Source organism: Phacochoerus africanus, chromosome 6 (assembly GCF_016906955.1).
Source record: "Phacochoerus africanus isolate WHEZ1 chromosome 6, ROS_Pafr_v1, whole genome shotgun sequence".
In the NCBI taxonomy this organism is placed as follows: Eukaryota; Metazoa; Chordata; class Mammalia; order Artiodactyla; family Suidae; genus Phacochoerus; species Phacochoerus africanus.
In genome coordinates this window covers 84,253,358-84,270,177 of record NC_062549.1, presented here as the reverse complement: position 1 = coordinate 84,270,177, position 16,820 = coordinate 84,253,358, and the positions used below count along the sequence as shown (strand labels likewise).

At 37.1% G+C, this 16,820-nt stretch overlaps 1 protein-coding gene across 1 annotated transcript in view; it reads left to right on the top strand.

The window, feature by feature from the left end:
* The first annotated feature begins 5,532 nt into the window (after positions 1–5,532).
* MAEL (maelstrom spermatogenic transposon silencer) overlaps positions 5,533–16,820 on the top strand; it is a 48,385-nt gene continuing 37,097 nt past the window's right edge. Inside the window, exons 1-6 of the mRNA XM_047782976.1 lie at positions 5,533–5,791; positions 6,041–6,133; positions 7,378–7,477; positions 8,360–8,515; positions 9,965–10,006; positions 16,092–16,216. Of these exons, the coding sequence (XP_047638932.1) occupies positions 5,660–5,791; positions 6,041–6,133; positions 7,378–7,477; positions 8,360–8,515; positions 9,965–10,006; positions 16,092–16,216 (648 nt within the window). The 5' untranslated portion in view covers positions 5,533–5,659. The remainder of the gene's footprint in view (positions 5,792–6,040; positions 6,134–7,377; positions 7,478–8,359; positions 8,516–9,964; positions 10,007–16,091; positions 16,217–16,820) is intronic.

Here is a 16,820-nt window from a genome sequence, read left to right as displayed (position 1 = left end):
TCTCTCACTTCTACAGCGAATTCATCAGCTAGTTCCATTATTCCTCAAATTGCAATCTGAAACTATTCTCATCCTTCCATGTCTTCTGCTGCTTCTCTGCTCTAAGTCATCATCACCTCACATGGACTCCTGAGGAGCCTCCTAACTCATCTCCTTATGCCCATTCCTTCATCTTTGAGCCTACTCTCTGATGAGCATCAAGAGAGATCTTCTTAAACTGTAAATCATATGATGACACTAAATGACCACCCACGTCCTTAGAGTAATACTTAAATCCCTGACATTGGCCATGCCCAAATCCCTGCTGATCACTCCATTCTCAGCGTTCACTATTCTCCACCTGACTAGATACAAATAAGCAACACTAACCAGTCTTCCATCTGTTCTGCCGATTCAGCAAGCTCTTTATTATGTGAAGCCTTTTTATATGCTGTTCCCTCTGTCTGGAATTCTCTTGCAACTCTCCATATACTTTTGCATCCTATCTCATTTTAAATGTCAGCCCCTCAGAGAAGTTCGCCTCTGACCACCTATCTAAACATCTAGCAGTTAAAACCAACTATTATTTTACTGGCAAGATGGAGTAATAGGAAATGAATTTATCCAGGCATCTGGAGACAACTAAAAACCTGGTCAAAATATATGAAACAATGTTTTCAGACATTGGATAGCAGAGAGCAGAGGTGAGTAATCCCCGAAAGAACAGACACATACAAGGTAAGCCCTGTGATTGTCTCAGGTTGCTACCTAGAGAGAATATTTGGAATTCAGCATCAAGATGAGTAACCTAGTCAGAGCCCCATGATCTCCCTGGGTTAAGAAGATGGAGTTGGGTGTCTGGGGAGGCCAAGGTGGCTAGAATTCACTGGGCGGAGTACCAGAAAAGAGAGAACAGCACAGAGAAAAAGCTCTGGAAATCTGCTGAGGATCTCCCTTGGAGTTTCAACTGAATACTGATCAGTGCGTGTGTGGGAGGAAACTATACAGTGCCAGGGAAAGAACAACCTGAAAGGATTAGAAGGAACAATCCTTGAAATTCACATAGGGCTAGAAATAGTCTGTGTTGCCATTAACCAAACTGGAAAAAACCTCCAAACTCATGGGTTGTCAGGCAGAGTACTCAAAAGGGTGTTATATCAGCAGAGGAGAAAATTAGTCCTAAAGGTTGCTCTGATTCTGAATAACAAAGCATAAAAGCAAAAGGAGGAAAAACTAGACTCAAATTGTTTCCAAATAACATATCACAAACCACAAAAATATTTATATGAATACAAAAATATACAGTAACAGTATTCAACAAGGTAAAATTTACAGCTGTCATCCAGTCAAATATTACCAAGCAGAACAAAATACAACCCATAATAAGGAGAAAAATTAACCAGTAGAAACAGACCCAGAAATGATACAGATGGTGGAATGAGTAGACATTTAGTAGTTATTATAACTATATTCTATATTATAACTACATTCCATGTTAAAGAAGGTAGAAGACAGATAGACTGTGGAGATAAAAACTAAAGATTTGATACAAAAAAAATACACTGGATGGTATTAGTAGCAAATTAGGCGTTGGAGAAGAAAAGATTAGTAAACATGAAGACATAGCAGTAAAAACTGCAAAATGGAAGTTCCCTTTATGGTTCAATGGAAATGAATCTGACTAGAAACCATGAGGTTGCAGGTTCAATCCCTGGCCTTGCTCAGTGAGTTAAGGATCTGGCTTTGCTGTGAGCTCTGGTGTAGGTTGCAAACACATCTAATCTGATGTTACTGTGGCTGTGGTGTAGGCTAGCAACTGTAGCTCTGATTGGACCCTAGCCTGGGAACCTCCATATGCTGTGGGTTGTGGTCCTAAAAAGAAAAAAAAAAAAAAAACTTCAAAATGAAACAAAGAAAAAAGACTAAAGAAAAAAAAAAAAAACGAACATGGTGAACACGGCATTAGTGAACTGTGGGGCAACTTCAAGCAGCCTAAGAAGGTGATTAGGAAACTTGGAGCGTGGATATGTCCATTATCTTGATGCTGGTGATAGTTTCACAGCTGTATACATATATTAATGCTCATCAAGTTGTATGCTTTAAAGATACATAATTATTGTACTTCCATCTTGTCTCAATATTGGTATAACAAAGCAATCTGGGAGTTCTCTTGTGGTTCAAAGAGTTAAGGATCTGGTGTTGTCATTGCAGTGGCTGGGGTTGCTGCTGTGGCATGGGTTCAGTCCCTGGCCTGGGAATTTCCATATGCCACAGGTGCAGCACCCCCACCTTCCCCCAACAAAGAAAGCAATCTGGAACTAAAATCCCAGATAATATCAACATGGGAGATGGAAGTAGGGTGGTGAAGGAGTAGGTTGGGATACTAAGTGAGGGGAAGTAATAGTTTTCTGAGGGTCTGTCTATTTAGGAAGAGTGGGTATGGATACCTGTTACCTGTATAAGTTCTTATAAAAATGTGTACCTTGAAAATAGGGGTAACCACTGAATGAAGAAAAAGAGAATAAACTTGAAGCCAGAAGAAGAAAAGGAGAGCAAAAAATACTGATCAATCCAACTAAAGTATAAAAAAGGAAAAATAAGAAACCTAAAAAGATAGTAAATAGAAATTGAAAATACTTGAAGCTTTTATTCAAGAAACTAGAAAAAAAAAAAAAACACAAAATAGCCTGAAGTAAATAGAAAGAGGGAATCTATAAATTTAAAGCAGAAATGAAAAAGAATAGGAAAACTGTAAAGTTAATTAATAAAACCCAAACCTATTTTTTTAAAGATCAGTAAACTTTGGCAAGTATTAAGAGAAAAAAAGACAGAAGGTAAAAATCACATTAGGGATGAAAAAGAAAGGCAAATTGGAATATATATATTTTAAATTACAAGCAAATGTAATTATTTTCTGCCAATGAATTTTATTTTTTAAATAAACTTTATTCAAATATAATATATACAAATAAAATGCACATCTTTAAAGTGTATTACTTGAGGAGTTTTGACAACTATATGCCACCTGTAACCACCACAATCACCAAGGTCTAGACTATTTCTGCCAACCCAGAAGGTTCCCTTTTCAGTTTTCAGTCAGTCCCCTCCCCCCACCTCTTTGTCCCAATCTTGATCTGATTTCTGTACAATGATTTTGCCTTTTCTTGTTCTTGAATTTCTATAATGGAATAATACAGTGCCTACCCTTTTATGTATGCCTCTTTTCATTAAACAGAATTATCCTGAAATTCATTCATGTTGATTATCAATAGTTCATTACATTTCACTCCTGGATAGCAGTTTACTTTGATATACCACCATTTTTAATAAATTCATCTTTTTTTTTGTCTTTTGTCTTTTTAGACATATGGAAGTTCTGAGGGTAGGTGTCAAATCAGAGCTACAGCTTCTGGCCTACACCATAGCAACTCGGGATCCAAGCCGCATCTGTGACCTACACCACAGCTCTGAGCAACGCCGGATCCTTAACCCACTGATCAAGGCCAGGGATGGAACCTGTGTCCTCATGGATACTAGTCAGGCTCGTTAACCACTGAGCCATGACAGGAACTCCAGTTCATCTGTTAATGAACATTTGGGTTGTCCAGTTTGGGGCTCTTATAAATAGAGCTGCTATGAAAATTCATTTACAAGTCTTCGTATGGATATATATCTTCATTTCTCCTAAATGAGTGGAAGTTCTGGGTCCTATGGTAAATGTATGTTTAACCTTAGGTGGCATGCAATTGTCCCACCAGTAATGTATGAAAGTTCTAGTTGTATCACATCCTTGCCAACATCTTATAACCATATAACTGAAAACCTACATGAAACAGACAATTTTCCAAAAAGGTATGAATTACCAAATTGGCTGAAGGAAAGCTAGGAAAACTGATAACCATACAAAATATGAAATGGTAGTGAAAGGTCAACCCCCACTCTAGGATCAGAATTTTACTAGTAAAGTTCTATCAAACTCTCAAGGGATAGATATTTCCATTTGTTGTTCAAAGTGAACAGAGAAATAGATGGCAGTTTATTTTATGAGGCTATCACGACTCTGATATCAACATTTTGTAAGGATAGGAAAACAAATCTGTAATTGAATACAACTTAAATGAAGTAAGCAAAAAAAAAAAATTCCACGTAAAGTATGCTTTTTAAAAAAAGTAAACAATGGGAGTTCCCATTGTGGCTCAGTGGAAACGAATCTAACTAGCACCCATGAGGACACAGGTTCGATCCCTGGCCTCGTTCAGTGGGTTAAGGATCTGGCATTGCCAGGAGCTGTGGTGTAGGTCACAGACATGGCTCGGATCCCAGATTGCTGTGGCTGTGGTGTAGACCAGCAGCTATAGCTCCAATTCAACCCCCCCTAGCCTGGGAACCTCCATATGCCATGGATATGGGCCTAAAAAGGCAAAAAAAATAAAAAAAAGCTATGCCTCATGATCAAGAAGAGTAGTAGTAGTAGGAATAGAAGGATGCTTTAACATTGGAAAAATCTAGCTGTATCGTTTTATCATATAACCACCTAAAGGATAAAAATAAATGGTCATCTCAAAAGATGCACAAAAAACATTTAATAAAATTTCAGCTTCTGTTCCTGATTAAAATAGATGCATAAAACATGTATACACATACTTAATAAACTGAATACAGGTGGGAATTTCTCTGGGAAGCACATATATGTAGAAAATCCTAGAAAATCAAGTGGCACTATTTCAATCAATTTGAGAGTTCAGCAGGATGACTAAATACACAAAATTAACACCAAAGTCAATACCTTCTCTACACATCATTGGTAACAACTTGGAAAATATAATGGAAAAAACAAAGTTTTCATAATAGTTCTAAATACATTCTAGGAATAAAATTAACAACCACAAAAATGAACCAGATCTTTATGAGGAAACTTTTAAAACTTTATTCAAAGGCATTATTTAAAATCTCAACCTCTTACTATGTATGTGTGTCCTTCCTAACACTTACTAAAAGCTACATTTTAAAAAACCGGCTATAATGGAAAAAAATAAAAATCATTAATTAAAAATGAAAGTGGATTTCTTGTGCAGTAAAGATAAATAAATAAACATATTCTTTTAAACAACAATGTTTATTTGAAAATGGGGAAAAACCAAACCAAATCACTCTCTTGAGTCACTTGTTTTTGTCACCTTACCCGCCCTATTAAATTGTAAACTTCTTGAGACACAAGATCTTGTCGTATTTCCTCACTGTTTCTCCTCTCAATACCTTTCACAATAATTGGCACAGAGCTGCTACAGCTGTAAAACTTGGAAGAACCTGAAGCCGGGGCCAGTCCTCTTTCTCTCTACCTACTTTGAGGCATATTACGCAATAATGTACAGAAATCGCTGAACCTTCCACGTGACAGCACCTCCAACAATGATTCATCCCAGCCAATCAGAGTGCTTCGCACCTGTGACCTCGCTCCCTCTCCACCCCACCCCCACGGCCACACGTGAGGGAAGCATCCCATCTCAGGCTGTTTTTCTCCTGGCGAGGCCAATGCGGCTGCGCAGCGCACCCTGATTGGCTGAGAGCTTTGGGCCTGCGCACGCAGGCCGCTGCCTTGGTTACTAAGGGTGGGAGCCCGGCGAGGGCACAGGTGGCTGGTACTGTCTCAGGCCCATCTCGACGTCTGGCAGCGTTCACCATGCCAAACCGCAGGGGCAGCCGCAATGCGTACTATTTCTTCGTGCAGGAAAAGATCCCTGAACTACGTAGAAGAGGCCTGCCGGTGGCTCGTGTCGCTGATGCCATCCCTTACTGCTCCGCTGACTGGGCGGTAAGGCTGAGTGAGCCTGGGGCTGGGCAGTTGGGCCAGCGGGAGGGTGAGGAGGGAGTAAGAGAGGCCCCAAGGAGGCCAGTGATCCCTGGGCCCCTGCTTGAGGGAGAGGGAGTCTCCTGTTCCCAGCCTAGGACAAACAGGCGCTGGAACCGCCTTCCTGTAGTGTCCAAGGATCTACCTGCGGGACCCAGGGCACTTGGTCCTCACTGCTATTCCTCTTCTTGTGTCCCCCTTCCATTTCCCCAGCTACTGAGGGAGGAGGAAAAGGAGAAATACTCAGAAATGGCTCGAGAGTGGAAGGCCGCCCAGGGGAAGGACGCTGGGCCTTGGGAGAAGCAGGTAAAGTTAGGGAAGAGCAGCCACGTAGGCATATTCAGTAAATGCTGGATAAGTGAGTGAATGCCAAAGAGTAGACGACTGGATGATTTGGGTGAGTGCAAGGAAGAGTTTTTCATATATATACTTTTTTTCTGGTGTCAAAGTGCCTCTTGAAAAACCAGCAGGGTCCAGAACTAGGGCACATTGCTATCATTTTGTGGGAGAAGGCCAGGAAAAATCCCTTTGGGAAACCTGCAACCAATAAACCATCATCAGCAATGGGAGTTTTGATATTTAGGGTCTGTGCTAGATGACCTTTAAGGGTCCCTTTCAACTTCTCTATGATTTAAGAACCTTTTTTTTTTTTTAGATGTTTAAAAGTAGTTTGGGCCATTCTCTCTTTTTGAATGACACCTGGAACCCAGGCCAGTTACTGTGTTTAAAATGTTGAAATAAAAAGATTTGTGAATCTTGGTGGATGATTGTGTGCTTTACAGGTAAAAGGTGTGTAAAATTTATTTGGGTTAATATCTGTGTAGTAGAGTGTTAAAGCACTAAGATTTGTTGTTCATATCAAGGAGAGGCATAGTAATTGTGGAATTTCCCCCCTCCCCATGTTCTTTCCATTCTTACATAGTAAAATTCTATTATTTTAAGCTGTGAACATTGGATTGAAATTCAAGAGAGTTTTGCTAGTTTTAGGTTTGAGAGATTTTGATTTTGTGGATTTATGTTTGGAATATAATCGGTTGAATTTGTATTTATTTATACTTGTGAGCTTTGATTCTTTTTTTCTCCTTCTCACTACAGTTTAAGATGTTTCCCCTCAAAATGAAAACCATGTGTGTATATCTATATCTTGTTGAGACTTAAGAGTCAGCCAAATCTGGTTTTAACTTTTAAGTGAAAAATAAACAATATTAGAGTACTTTGGCAAATGATACTCTTTTGGCCACTGGAGAGGCATGTGTTTTGTGACTTAGTAGGATTAGTTTAGATTATCAGTAGTGGGCAAATGCTTTCAGCCATAATGGGCTGGTTATTTACCAGTCAACCTTTTGACTCAAAGTATTTATAGATTTTTGCCATTGTCTGCCCTTGGTGTCATTGATGATGATGTATTTATATATTCATTGTATTTGTTGGCCTAGAGAGGCTACCAAAGTAATCTATGGGCTGTTTTGCAATTAGCTATATTTAAGTATATGGTATAAAGCGCCTGGTAAGAGTTTAAGTATGTGGTCAGTCATTATCTTTCTCTTTAGAAACCTGTTTCTACTCCTCTGAGGAGGCCAGCCATGCTTGTACCAAAGCAGAATGTTTCACCTCCAGATATGTCATGCTTGTCTTTAAAAAGTGATCAAGGTAGAGTAATCTTAAAATATTTTCCTTAGATAAATTTGGGTCCTTAAAATACTGTGATACATTGGTCAGTAAACACGTATTCGGTTCATTTTGAGCCCACTTTTCAAATTGATTACAGGTGTCAAACACAAATGATGCTTAACTTGTAAAAGCCCAGGTAATATGCATTTGTTGGAGTAACACTGGATAATTTTTTTAATAGAAATCTGATCTCTTGGTTTCTACCATCTCGTATGTTATTAAACATACTTTTTAAATTGTTTACAGCTAGACATTTAAGTACATTTATTACAAAGGTAAAGATAAATTGAGCTATCCTAGAAAAGAAAGTCGTTGCTGTTCCTTCTGTTTTTAAATTATTATTGTGTTCTGACTTTGCTGAAGATCATAAATTTTTAACAGTTTAAGTATTGCCAATCCTAGTAAATAAGACCCTTACATCGTCACATTTCTTTCTTGCTTTAGAGAATTTATAAGTGGTCTTGTGTATATTGGTAAAAGTAAAGGGTAAACTAAATTGTCTGTAGTTTATATCATAAAAGAGTTTTTCTGCACTGATCCTACTTGGTTTTATTTCCCAGACCTTTATATTTCTTGAAAATGGGTCACAGCTTAAGTCATTGCTGAGATTTAGGGCTTACGTATAACTAAATTATGTAGAGCTGGCTCCAAATTTGAATAATTTTTGTTACTTCATGCAAAAAGTGGTTACTACTTTAATCCTTAATAAGTGTCATCATGAAAATTGATTTATCTGGTACAGCTGACTTTTCTTAGCTCATTTAGGAATATAGGAACACAGGAGAAAGGTTCTAAAACTTTTGCATTTTATCAGAGGAGTAAATCTGAGGTGCTCATCTGTTTGTGTTGTTTTTTTTTTAGCTCTCCTTGGAGGTATTTTTTATTTTTTGAACATTTTTAGCCATGGCGAGCTACCTCCTCATTGTGAACAGCGCTTCCTCCCTTGTGAAATAGGCTGTGTTAAATACTCTCTCCAAGAAGGTATTATGGCAGATTTCCACAGTTTTATAAATCCTGGTAAGTAGCCAGCTAGAGTAGATGCTCCATCTTAAAAAGTTACGTTTTTTTTAATCTTGACCTCATTTGATGATAGTATTTTTCTTAAAAGCTGTTGCACGGGTGAGTTCTTAAAATGTAGCAAAACTTCATAATAACTGAATGGAAAACTATTTAAGAATCAAGTGTTGACACACAGGTTTTGGTTTAGGCTTTTAACCTCAAGTAAGCATTAGAGTTGGGTGGATAGAATGCCTGAAAAAAATGTGCAGCCTGCGATTTGCTTATCTGTGGCTTAACATTTTGGAATTTCTAAAAGCTTGTTAATGTATATATTTATTTTTTTATTTCTTTACCCCATCCTTTCCTCAGCAGTCACTAGTTTTTAACTTGCTGTTGCCTTGTAACCTTGAACGAAGTGTTCATCCTTTCTGAACCTATCAACTCATCTGTAAAGTGGGGCTAATGCCCGTTGGAGGGCTTTTCTGAGGAATACATGAGACTGTATGGAAGTAGCCTAGTACTTAATAGGCTCATGGATGTTCTCTTTCTTTTTTACATGAGTGTAGCCTATCGAAAGCAATTAGTAATAGAGACAGGACTTGATTCAGCTCCCAAGTGAATAGATAATTAAGGGAGCACTAAACCTTTGAAGGTAAATGGGAGGAATATATAGGCAGAAGAGTAAAGGAGAAGAGGTTTGGGGAAAGAAGAATTTCATCTTAGTTGTGTCAATTTCTTTAAAATTCATTGAGACAGTCCAGCATTTTTCCTTAGTTTGAAATGAGAACAACAACAAAATTTTCCTACTTAACACTTGTGACAGTTGCTGTTTAGGACACATCAAATAATTATTTTCTGTATAGGTGTAAAACACTAAAAAGAGAATTTGGAGACTTTTTCCTCTGAGAAATACATACATACATACTTTGCTCTATCATGGGTCTCATGAACTCCTGTGGCTTGTTCATGAACCCCAGGCTAAGACTCCTTTAACACAGATTTTCTTTACCTAGTAGACCCTTTTCTGTAAGGGATAACTTACTTTTTATTATTATTATTTTTTTATGGCTGCGCCAATGGCATATGGAAGTTCCTAGGCTAGAGAAGAATCTGACCTCAGCTGTGACCTACTCAGTAGTTGTAGCAATGCTGGATCCTTTTAACTCACCTGGCAGGGCCAGGGACAGAACCTGAGCCACAGCAGTCAGATTCTTAACCCACTGTGCCATAGCAAGAGCTTCCAGGATAACTTGCTTTTTAAAGTAGCTTAGACAATATACCAGATTCTTTGATAGTCATCATAACCTTTGTTGGGGAAAAACCCTCTGAAGGTTTAACATTATGTAATTTCACATAGCAATAGCAATTACCCATGTTATGATTTGGTCATCCTATGGAATATTACTGTAGCACAACCAGAGAGCTTCCAGATTTCAGCTTCTCTCAATAAAATATTTTGTATTACAGGTGAAATTCCACGAGGATTTCGATTTCATTGTCAGGCTGCCAGTAAGTATAAAGGAATGGGGTAGAATATAGGCATTAAATATGTGTGTACCTGGTTAAGACACTGCTTTAAACAGAAACAGAAAACATTGATTTGGGGGGAGAATAACCTTAAGTTGTTGTTAAAAAATCTTCATAAATGTGGTAGATGGTTTATGTGATCCCTAAATACTTTTAAAATATATGGACTGTGGAGTTCCTGTTGTGGCACAGCAGAAACAAATCCGACTAGTATCCATGAGGATGCTGGTTCAATCCCTGGCCTCGCTCAGTGGGTTAAGGATCCAACGTTGTTGTGAGCTGTGGTGTAGGTCTTGGACGTGGCTCGGATCTGGCATTGTTCTGTCTGTGTAGGCCAACAGTTACAGCTCGGATTCAACTCCTATGCTGGGAACCTCCATGTGCCACAGGTTCGGCCCTTAAAAAAAAGGAAAAAGTTTTTCAAATCTCCAGTAATAAGCAGCTGTTTTGTAATACTTACAATATTCTTTATAAATGAAGAGAATATTTTAGGCTCATTTTTTTTTGTCTATATCCTTTGAGTTTTTTTCTAGTCTTAGTGAAAAATATGTATTAGTCCTATTTTGTTTGCCTGGGATCAGGACTCTAGGGCCTTGGAGCAAGGAGTTATAGGCTTTTTTTTTTTTTTTTTTTTTTTTTAAAGTGAGACCTCTTAAGTAGATTTGAATGAAAAAATTATAGGATAAAAGTTCTGTTGTAACTCTGAAGTACGGACTTAGCTAATCTGCCCAAGTGTTAGGTTGTCTTAGGTTATTTCACTTAATAGTAACAAATCAGAAGTAGAAACATAGCTGATGAATTAATTTCACACTTTTATTTAAGCCCTGTTACTGGTTTGTTCATCTCCTGAGTGCATCAGAATCCCTATGGGTGAGACACTCATCTGTGAGAATACCTCCTTACTGTTTCTTATTTTATTTCTGATGAAATTTTTAAAAAATCGTTTTAAAGGCTTATTTTTATAATCTTTTCAAATTAATTAACAAAGTATGGTCCTAAAAACAAACTTATTAAGGACTCTAGGAATGTTTTCTTCAGTTATTTTTCAAACTAATTAAACCTGAGTACAGTGTTTTTCATTCAGGAAACTTAAGATCCTTTTGGAGCTCACTGATTTATGTGTGTCTCAAATTGCCAATTTGATAACCCTGGGAAATGTGCAAATTAAATAAGATAAATGACTGTATTAGAGTGACAGCTATGTCAATATAATAACTAAAAGTGCCTAGGGTACTGTAATCAGGCTGCTGCTTAGGAAAAGACCATGTTTCATGAGTAATACACTGAAGCAAATTTATACGTGGATACAATTCGATTAGTAGCCAGGAAATGTGCAGGTAGATCTTTCAAATGCTCCTGTGCTACCTGGCCTTTAATGAAGTATGTGTAAGTGAAATCAAGTGAATTCTTCTTGGGCATTATGGTTTAGGACATTGTATTCAAGGATTTCAAGATTGGAAGAGATTTTGATATAGTCCGTCCATTGATCCCCCCTCCCCTCCCCCCCGCCGCCACCATGTGTTCCTTTGAAGAGGACTTCAGATTTTGTATGAGTGTGTGGAGGTAGGAGGTTTAGTCCCTTCTCATCTCCCCCACTTCACTGTAGGAGCTCTACTTTTTATCTATTTTACTAGTTGATGATTTTGAGAGAGAAGTTCTGCTTTAAAACAAAGCTTTGAAAACTGCCATCAGCTTTTTAAATGAAGCTTCAGATACAAAATAGAATCATAACATTCACTTAAGGTATAAAGAATTAATTTTTTTATTTTGGAGGTCCCCAGTCTAGGGGTCGAATTGGAGCTGCAGCTGCCAGCCTACACCACAGCCATAGCAATGTGGGATCCGAGCCATGTCTGCGACCTACACCACAGCTCATGGCAATGCCAGATCCTTAACCCACTGAGCAAGGCCAGGGATTGAACCTGCGTCCTAATGGAGACTAGTCAGGTTCGTTACCTCTGAGTCACAGCAGGAATTCCAAGGTATAAAGAATATTAATGAACAGCAGTTCAGCTGCCAGTCTGCTGAAGAAATAGTACTTTGCCATTACTTATTGAAGGCTCCTATATTTCTCCTTAATTGTATCCTCCCTCCTAAAAGAGCCACTATTCTGAATTTTGTATTATTTGTTTTATGAATAGTTTTACGGTAGATATGTATTTATATGGTACATTTAATTTTGCTATTTAGATTTTTATATGATACTGTATAAATTTCTTTTTATTCTATTTTTATTTTTTAATTTATTTTTATTACTCAATTTATTACATTTATAGTTGTACAATGATCATCACAATCCAATTCTTTACCTGTAATTTTTTTTTAACTCAGCAGTGTCTTTTCCCCATTTCTCTATTGGATTGTCATCTTTAATGGTTTATAGGAGTTTATTATATATATTTTTTTATTTAATTGTGTGCAGATCCCTAATTTCGGTTTGTTCCTTGCAGTTTTTACTCTCATTATGATGGGGTTTTTTTTCTCTTAGTAGTTTTTTGTTTTTAGGGCCACACCAGCAGCACATGGAATTTCCTGGGCTAGGGGTTGAATCAGAGCTGCAGCTTCTGGCTTACACCACAGCCACAGCAATGCCAGAGCCAAGCTACATCTATGACCTACACCACAACTAATGGCAACGCTGGATCCTTAACCCCTTGAGTGAGGCCAGGGATCAAATCCGCATCCTCATGGATACTAGTCAAGTTGGTTTCCACTGAGCCACAACAGGAACTCTACATTATAGTGTATTTTAATGAACAGAAATTTTTACTTTTAGTTTAGTAACTATCTTTTCTCTCATTGTTTGGGGGAGTGTTATTGTCTTATTTAAGAATTCCCTTCTACCTGAAGGCCATGAAAATATCTTAATTTTCTTCTATAGTTTTTCACATCTAGGTTCTTATTCCACTTGGAATTGACTTGTGTATGATGTGAGGTAAAAATTCAATTTCATTTTTTTCCCATGTGGATAATCGGTTGTCTCAGCATCATTTATTGGATAATCAATTTGTTCCCAAATATGTAGTGTCACCTGTACCAAATCACATTTATGTTTATGCATGAGTCTTTTTTTTTTTTTTGGCCACACTTGCATCATGCAGAATTTCACAGGCCAGGGATCAACCTGCACCACAGCAATGACAACACTGGATCCTTAACCCACTGAGCCACCAGAACACTCCACCTGAGCCTTATTTATATCTTCTGTTGATCTGTTTGTCTCCCATATCATATTAAAACATTTTGACAACATTGACTTTATTCTTTTGGAATATCTTAGCTATTCTTAACCCTTTACTCTTCCACATACAACTTAGTGTATCATGCTTCACAAAAGCCTTTCTGAACCTTAGAATCTCAGAATTTGGAATAACCTTTAAATCTTTAGGTCATTTGTCATAGAACTGACAGCTTCATGATATTGATTCTTTATGTGAACATGGGGTTACTCTTATTGCTTGAATCTGTAATGCTTTACAATAAAATCTTATTTTTTCCATAGTATTAATCTTATTATAGTTTACCATTTTTATAGCTATTATAAATATCTCTTAAAATTATATTTTCTAATTGTTTACTTTTGTGTTTATGTGTCTGTGTGTGTTTTAATGGCTGTACCTGTGGCATATGGAAGTTCCCAAGCCAGAGACTGTACGTGAACTGCAGCTGTGACCTATGCCACGACTGTGGCAACTTCAGATACTTTAACCCACTGGGTCAGGTCGGGGATTGAACCCATGTCTCCACAGTGACCAGAGCCACTGCAGTCAGGTTCTTACCCCACCGTGCCACAGTGGGAACTCCTTGCATTTTGGTTTTATCCCACCTTTGCTAAACCGAGTTTTTAGCAAATTCCTTATATAATCATATCTGTGATTTTTCTTTTTAGTATGCATCTTTTATTTTAAAAATTTAAAACTTGTTTTGTCTTAGTATTCATTCTGGTTAGGCTCTCTAGTTAATGATGTTTCACCAGTGAGTACACTTTTTGCTCTAGTTTTCATTTTTTAGTATGTATTCTTTTATCAGGATAAAGAAGTTCCCTTCTGTTCCCAGTTTGGCAAGAGATATCAGTTGTACATATTAATGAGTACTCTTTCTGTATATCACTTGATTTATGTCTTTTGTTTACATGGTGATTTATTATTGTTAAACCACCTTACATTCCAGCAACAAATCCAACATGGTACTGTATAACTCTTAATTAAGTTGCCAGATTTGGTTTGTTAAAATTTTGTATTAGGATTTGTGCATTCATGTCAAAGACTGAGGTTAATCTTAATTTTGTTACCAAGGCTATTTGGCCATCCTAAAACAGGTTAGAGAATGTATTCTCAGTTTTTGAGTTTACATTTGGATCTTTTTTATAGTTCTGTTGAAGTTACCAGTATTTTTTATTTCCTTGAATATAATAAGCCTCATTATTTTAAAAATCTCATGTTTGATAACCCTATTACAGGGATCTTCTTTTTTGATGTATTTTTATAATCTGTTGGTTATCTTGCTGTTCCATAAAGTTTTTAGTTCTCAATATGTCTGGTTGTTTTTGAGTACTGAACAGTGGATATGAAAACTTGTTATTCCTCTCCATAGATTTGTGATTCTGGCAGAAAGCTGGAGTCACTAGCCATCTCAGGTTGCTTTAATCCCATTTCAGAGATTAAGATAATTTAAAATTGAGTTTAGACTTAAGAGAGTCAGTCTATTTCTAGTTGATGTTTTTTGTTTTTATTTCTAGTTGATTTTAAAAAAAAAGGAAGGTGGACAGATTACCAACCAAAAAATCAGTAATATTTATAATTGACTTCACAGCATAAATGGTGGAGGACAGAAGAAAATGAATATTTTTTAATTTATAAATTTACATATATGTATACACACAAGTAATACTATAGTAATATTTTTAATTCTTATTAGCTCTGGGACTGTTAAACTTCTCCGTTTCTCACCTTCTATGTCTCCTCTTCTAAAATTGGTAAATGCCCAAATTACCAACAAACTGAAATGCTGGATTCAGTCTCTAGGATTTCTTCCTTTCTATGATTTTGGGCCCATAATTCTTCACTGCATTTTTGTGTCTGCAGTGCTTTAAAGCAGGTGCTTTGTATGTTTAGCTTTCCCCAGTCTGTCATTATCAGAAGTTAAACTCGCCTTGTATTCTTTTTTATAGTTTCCACTTTTATGCTGAAATTCATTATTTGATCCTATCAAATATGTTTGATTATTTAAAATCTGTGTCCAATAACTTCATCTGGACACCCTTCTGATCTTTTTCTATCAACTTGGTTTTGGTTCTCACTCTTGTTTCTTTGTGTGCCTGATTATTTGTATAGACTCTTTGAAAAGAATGATTTAAAGTTATTTGAAGCTTATAGTGATGTTCACTTCTTCTGGAGAAGGCTTGTGTTTACTTTTTCTAGACACCCTACATCTCACAAACCAGGCCCCAAGAAGCACACTTCTCAGCCATTAAACTTACCCTTCTGGAATTAGCAAATGACTCCAGGGGAAAAACTGTCTCAAAAGCTAGGCTCACCTCTCTGGACTTCTGTGTTCTCCTGCATCTTCATCTAATATTTCCTTGCTACTATAGGTGTTCTTGTTATCCTCAAGCATTTTAGATTTTTGTAAAGAGGTTGATCTGAATTAACTTGGTTCATGTTTTACTGGAAGTAGAAATATTCATCATACAATCAATTAAAAGGTAGTCACCACTGTTAAGGTCCCCAGCCTTATTAATAAAAGATTCATGAAAGGCCACCTAGGAATAGTGAAAATAACTATATAGGCTCTTTCACTTAAACCTGAGTTTGAGTCTTGATTCCAGTGTTCACTAGTTATTCACTGCTGACCTTGGTGATTCTCAGTCATCTCTTCTCTAGTACTGTGTATATTCCTCATAAGAATATGAGATAAAACATATGAAGTACCTAACCATAACCAGGCTTGGTACAAGCGCTCGAGTACGAGTTACCCATTACTCCCTTCTTGGACTCCTGTTTCTGTACCTACTCCATAATTATCGTAGTCAAAATTTGAACTCCTATTTTGTTTTTATTTCCTTCAGGTGATTCTAGTCACAAGATTCCTATTTCACATTTTGAATCTGAGCATGATCAAGCAACTGTGTTACAAAACCTTTATAGATTTATTCGTCCAAACTCAGGGAAGTGGCCACCTATTTACTGCAAGGTAATTTCAATGTAATAGTTTATTTTAAAGCATCCACTTAGAAACCAAAAGATCCATGAAAGATGCCCAAAGAAAGAACTTTGTCTGTGTATTAGGTGTGTGTGTTAAAACATGTTCATTCTTGGTTAACTGTTTTGAATGTAATTGGGTATAATGTCTTCTAAATTTCTCTGGTTTGGATGGGTTTTGAAGACTGCAAAAACTGAATGTATTTCAGTTTTGGTAAATTTCATGTTATTCCTCTTTCTAAAATATATTCACTATCTTTTTACCCTGAGGGATGGATTTCTAATCCACACTCCTGTCCTTCTAGACAAGAGTATTATTTATTCAGAACTTTTTTGTGGCAATCCTTTGATCTTTTTGTCTTTTTAGGGCCACAGGTGTGGCATATGGAAGTTCCCAGGCTAGGGGCAAATAAGAGCTGCAGCTGCTGGCCTATACCACAGCTCATGGCAACGCCAGATCCTTAACCCACTGAGCAAGTCCAGGGATGGAACCCCTGTCATGGACAGTAGTTGGGCTTGTTACTGCTGAGCCACGATGGGAATACTCCTTGATCTTTTTATAACCTTTATACTTTGTTTTGTCTATATTTCTTTTA